We start from the raw sequence: 5,752 nt of genomic DNA, 5'->3' as shown, positions 1-5,752 counted from the left end.
GCATGTCCTTGGGACGTTTGATGATCTTCCGTAGTAGTCGGGGGGACGTCTTTGGGGTTCAGGGAATAGGAACAGCTGGATCTGAGACAAACAAACAAACAAACCAACATTACCACGACGTACGTATTGTGTCGCCAGTGCTGAAAGTATCCGGAGAAAGTCCCTGGTTCTCAAGGTTCCCAAACAGGCCGTGGAGACCAAGAAGAAGCGCCGCCCGTCAGCAACATTGTGCACTGCGACTACCTCAAGGTGAGTGGAGAGACTCTCGTAGTTTGACCAGTCGCTGAAGTGTCCATTAATTTTTAACACATTACACCCTAACTCGCCCGGAACCGCCCGCGCCGACCCTGTGTCTTTAGAAACGAAAGTCTCGCCTTGACGAGACTCTGGGGTCGGGATTTTGATTTGCATAGTATAGCAAAAAGTTTTTTTCTTTCGTTTGATACTGAAACGAAATTTTTCGGGCCAGTAGTTTTAGTAATAGAGCTGATCGAAGTGCGATCGCGTTACCGACACTTCGAAAGTGCCTCTACTTGTTGAAAAGCGACACAATTGAGTTTGAAAATGGAAATAACGATGGATTTGAGCAAAAACGAGCATGTGACAAATCAGATGGCTCAGATTTTGATGAAAACGTTGTAGGAAGAGTTTGGGGCGATTCCGATTGATCAGACGGAGAAATCATAGAATTTAGATCTAGGGCCCGACCGCGAGGCTGAGAGTGAGAGTGACGGGTCGGACACCCCGATTGAACTAAAGTTAGAACATTTCCAACAGTTTGCGCATACATAAAGTTATATTTTTCTGAAACTACATTCAGTTTTCTTTTTAACTTTTATTTTTTCAGGATTTTTGGAATTTGTTTAGTATTTTTTAAATGTGTTTTTTAAAGGCTAGTATTCAGGGGAGGTGGGTTCTTTCCCCTTGCTTAGGATCTAGGAATGGACTTCCCGTCCAGACCCTTAGGGTGTAATGTGTTAAAATGTAATATCTTTATCAATTTAATGCGCATTGAACTTTTTAAAAGGAAAGGAAATGCGCATCATAAATGCTTTTTAAAATAATAATAATTATTATTATTGGTGAGACTCACGAAGTTTGACCACAGTCGCTGTAGTATTGGGGGGTGGTGGGGGGGGGGACATATCCATGTAGTGTAGGGTAATGGGTGGTTGGCGGGTGCTCAGGTGTGGTTTGCTCCTTCTTTCCTATCAAACATCTATCGTCCTGATCTCTCCTCCTTCTTTTTTGTGTTTGTTACTCTCTTGTAACACTTCTAATCTTCGGCACTTATATGACCTTATTGTGTTGCAAGTGCCGTAAAACTCTTACTAAAACTAAAAGTGTAGGGTAGTGGAGATAATCTGTGTAGTTTGCCCACAGTTGCTGTCGGTCTATCTCTGCCTCTTTTGCCTTGTTTTCTCCAATGAGAGTAAGATGTTCAAAACCTTTGCGTCTGTTCAGGTGTCTTTGGAACTGGGCGCTACATTTGTTTTTTCCTCTTTGGTTTTTTTTTTCTCAGCATGTGCTTTGAAATGGATTACTTGGATTCACTTGGATCCAGAGCTAGAATCATAGCAGGCAGCACATATCCATAGCTGCTCATCTCTCCTTTCCAGCGTCCACCTCAGGGTCTTCCTGCTAATTGTCTCCATGAGGAGCTGGTTTGAGACACGCCTGACCACTCCTTGGAGCAAACTTTTTTTCGCTGTGCCCCGCACACACTTTCCTTTTATTGTGCTGAGTGTGTGGGAGTCTGTCTCCTCTTGAAATGGAAGAACCATTAGTCAATTTGTGTGAGTTGTAACACCTCAGTGAAATCTCCAACAGGGCACAGTGAAGTCATGCCAAATGTTGCTACGTCACATTTGTATTTTTTTCTTCTTCAGAAACCCAAGCAGTCGTCGAACCGACGGAGGACTGACCCCTTGGTTACGCTGTCTTCGATATTTGAGTCGATATTGAATGAGCTGAGAGCCTTGCCAGATGTAAGAAGAGAGCCCGTTGTGTGTGTGTGCGTGTGTGTGTGTATGTGTATGTTTGTGTGTGTGTGTGTGTGTGTGGACACAGTGATGACAAAACTCTGCTTTCTGATCTTTTGACAATGACGTTGACAATCTTTATTCATCTGGCAGGGAGAAATTAATTGGTTTTTTGCAAGGTGACAGGAAACAGCACCTGCTGCCAAATGATCAAGTCAAACCTCAAGGAAGAGTGGATGAATGAGTGGGCCACAGGTACGACAGGAAGGAGGATGTATGGCCACATGAATAAACCACTGGTCAAAGATCCAATCAATGAGTTGAGGAGGGGAGATCAATCCATACTCTTCCAACTTAGAACACAACATGTACCCCTCAACCAACATCTCAACCGAATTGGGGTAAAGCAGTCTGCTGCCTGCCCACTATGTGACTACCCCTCAGAGACAGTGGAACATCATCTGTTCTTCTGTAGAAAACTAACTGATTTAAGGGGATGTTTTTTTCCCAAGCCACCCCACACACCTAATTGCCTCTACTCCTCAAGAAAACATTTAGAACAAACATGCAACTATTACCGAATGGCATCATGCAGAAGAGTTAACGCTCAGATGCTACTGGATCGCTAACAACAACAACAACAACAGGAAACAGTTCCTCAAGTGCTCTTCCTGTACAGACATCTGTTGAATACTCCTCATGTGTGTGTGTGTGTGTGTGTGTATGTTTGTGTGTGTGTGTGTGTGTGTGTGTGTGTGTGTATGTGTGTGTGTATGTATGTGTGTGTGTGTGTGTGTGTTTGCTGGGTCCTGAACTCCTCACACACAAACACCCATTGAATATTCCAAGTGTATGTGTGTGTGTGTGCTCACTCTTTGTTATGAACTGTTTTCACTGTTTAAAAAAAATGGAAATAGGACAAGAAAGCACTGAGGTTGTTCTGTATGTTGTGTCTCACCTCTCACCTTTCACCTCTCACTTCTCATCTCTCTCCTCTCACCTCCCACCTCTCACCTCACCTCTCACCTGGTGTGTCTCAGATCCAGCTGTTCCTATTCCCGGTGAACCCCAAAGACGTCCCCGACTACTACAAGATCATCAAACGTCCCATGGACATGCAAACCATGAGAGAGGTATGTGTGTGTGTCTGTGTGTGTGTGTTTTGTGTGTGTGTCTGCCTGCATCTGTGTCTGCCTGCATCTGTGTCTGTGTGTGTGTGGGTTTGTTGTTTGTTTTTTTCTTATATTGAAATGTTTTAGATTTTCTTTTTTTTAAACGCATGTTTGAGCGTGTTGTTGTTTAGTATGCTATAAATAAATGTGTTTGTGTTACTCTGAAATGTGTTTGTTTAAAGAGCTCTCGTTCACCTGTGTCGTTCGCTTTCCAGTGTCAAAAATTAAAAATTCAAATTTAATGCTGAAAATAAACTTGTTTGTAATATACCGAAAACTTTTTCTTTCCTCGTCCGGCCTGTTTGATGAAAAACCTTTCATGGCTTGTACTAAGCTATTTTGTTTTGTTTTGTTTTTTCCCCCAGAGCCTGCGACAGAAAAAGTACCGGTCGCGGGAAGATTTCCTCACCGACCTGCACCAGATTGTGGAGAACAGCAAGCTGTACAATGGTCAGTCTATGTCTGTGGTACAATGGTCAGTCTATGTCTGTGGTACAACGGTCAGTCTATGTCTGTGGTACAACGGTCAGTCTATATCTGTGGTACAGCGGTCAGTCTATGTCTGTGGTACAACGGTCAGTCTATGTCTGTGGTACAACGGTCAGTCTATATCTGGCCTCCTCTCTGACTCTTGAAGTTTTAATTTCATGTAGACTTTTTAATAATTTCTCAACAAATTGTGTTAACACTTTGCCGTCACGTCTGGCCGATCGGCCATGTTTACCGCCCAGTTTCTTTGGTTGAGTTTTCCCCAAAATGCCTTTGCCTTAGATGTCAAGAGTTTTTACCATGTGAGCCTTGTGATGGCAAAGTGGTAAAGAAATTTGAAAATATTAGCTTTATATATCTTTATATTGCTTTTGTCCATTTTCCATTACAGTTAATGGCGCCACAGGGGGCTCTCGTGGCCTAGAGGTTAAGGTGTTGGCCTCTCATTCAAAGGTCCCGGGTTCGAATCCGGGTAGCGACCAAAAAATTTTCTTCTCTAAAAGTGTCTCCTTTCACCTCCTTTCCTGCTCTCTAGCAATATTCTGTTGTCTGCTTTCATTTCCACTTTCTGCCCCCACCCCCTCACCTCCTTTGCCCCTTCCTCTGGGCTCCTGACTCTTTCTGCAGCCTTTCTACTGCTACTGCTTGGCTCCTCCTTACTGCTGACTTTCTGCCGCACCCCTGATCTTCTGGTAGGAAAGATCTACACCTAGCCTTCTCGGACAAGGGCGAAAAATCTCGGAGGGCCCGTGTGCAAGTTGCGCACGTTAAAGATCCCTTGGTGGTCTAAAATCGATAAGAGTAGGCTTCGGCCGCCACCCGGGCAAAATTCAAAATATCCTACCAACTGAAAATATTAGGTGTGTCCCGCACGCTCATATGACCTTATGCAGTTGCGAGCGCCATAAAACACTTTACAAAAACAAAAAAACAAGTTTATGGCGCCATTTTGTTTGTAAAACTGCATGGTCTTAATCTGTCCCCTGTGTTTGATGAACAAGCTTTTTCCCTGCTGACTTATTGTTTGGTATAATAAAAAATTGTGTGTTGGTTTCTCCGTGTGTAATAGTATGTTAGGTGGGTGGTTGGCGGGTGCTCTGGTGTGGTTTGCTTTTTCTTTCCTATCAAACGTTTATCGTCCTTATCTCCCCTCCTTCTTTTTTGTGTTTGTTACTCTCTTGTAACACCTCTAATCTTGGGCACTTAAGTGACCTTATTGTGTTGCAAGTGCTGTAAAGCACTTACTAAAACTAAAAACAGTTTGTTTGTTCCCTTCTGTTTCATTGAAGACTGCTAGGCAGGTTATGTGTCAGTATAATCGACAATCGTGTGTTTGTTTGTGTGTATGTGACAGTTTGTTTGTTCCCTTCTGTTTCCTTGAAGACTGCTGGGTAGGTTATGTGTCGGTATAATCGACAATCGTGTGTTTGTTTGTGTGTATGTAACAGTTTGTTTGTGGCCTTCTGTTTCCCCAGGCCCCCAACATTTGTTGTCCAAGAACGCCCAGGGCATGTTGGATCTTTGCTTCAAAAGATTTGCTGAGGTAAAAAAAAAATTTTCTTGTACTTTTTCTGTAAGTATGTAAATCTGTTAGTCAGTTTGTTTGTGTGTGTGTGTGTGTGTGTGTATGTGGTAAAACACGGAACCAATGTACCAGGATCTGGACAATGAAGATGTATCTTAGTTTCTCCAGACAGAGGTCACAAACGGAAATGTAAGGTCACTCCACTCAAGCCTTCTGTTTTTTTCTGTCTCTATTTGTGCCGCAACACGGTGGAATCAGGCGCTCGTCGAGTTTTGGGCCTATGGAGTTATTGGTATCATCTTAAAGGTTATTCATTTGCCTTGCTTTCAATGAAAAAAAAGATATATTTATCTTCTTGAATAGAAGTCGAGTCGAGATATTTGCTATTGAAAGAGGTGAGCTCACTTGGTTTCAGAGGTAAAATTAGCGAGAAAATGGCCGGCAAAGTTTGATGACATCCATAACTTAAGAGTCCTTGGAAACTGCAAATTCATATTGTTTTGTGCCTTTATTCAATGTTTTTCCGTAAAATCCACACATAAAAGTATTTTTGTGTGGACATACAAGGAGTTGAGCCAAACATT

At 42.8% G+C, this 5,752-nt stretch overlaps 1 protein-coding gene across 1 annotated transcript in view; it reads left to right on the top strand.

Annotated features, from left to right (window-relative positions):
- LOC101857304 (transcription initiation factor TFIID subunit 1) overlaps window positions 1-5,752 on the top strand; it is a gene marked incomplete at its 5' end in the record, with an annotated part of 61,244 nt that overhangs the window by 41,476 nt on the left and 14,016 nt on the right. Inside the window, 6 exon segments of the mRNA XM_013090547.1 lie at window positions 139-214; window positions 217-249; window positions 1,890-1,988; window positions 3,023-3,115; window positions 3,520-3,604; window positions 5,119-5,186. Of these exon segments, the coding sequence (XP_012946001.1) occupies window positions 139-214; window positions 217-249; window positions 1,890-1,988; window positions 3,023-3,115; window positions 3,520-3,604; window positions 5,119-5,186 (454 nt within the window).

This window comes from Aplysia californica, unplaced genomic scaffold, assembly GCF_000002075.1.
Source record: "Aplysia californica isolate F4 #8 unplaced genomic scaffold, AplCal3.0 scaffold01332, whole genome shotgun sequence".
NCBI lineage: Eukaryota > Metazoa > Mollusca > Gastropoda > Aplysiida > Aplysiidae > Aplysia > Aplysia californica.
Note: the sequence above shows the minus strand (reverse complement) of the source record. Positions and strands in the feature narration are given on the sequence as shown.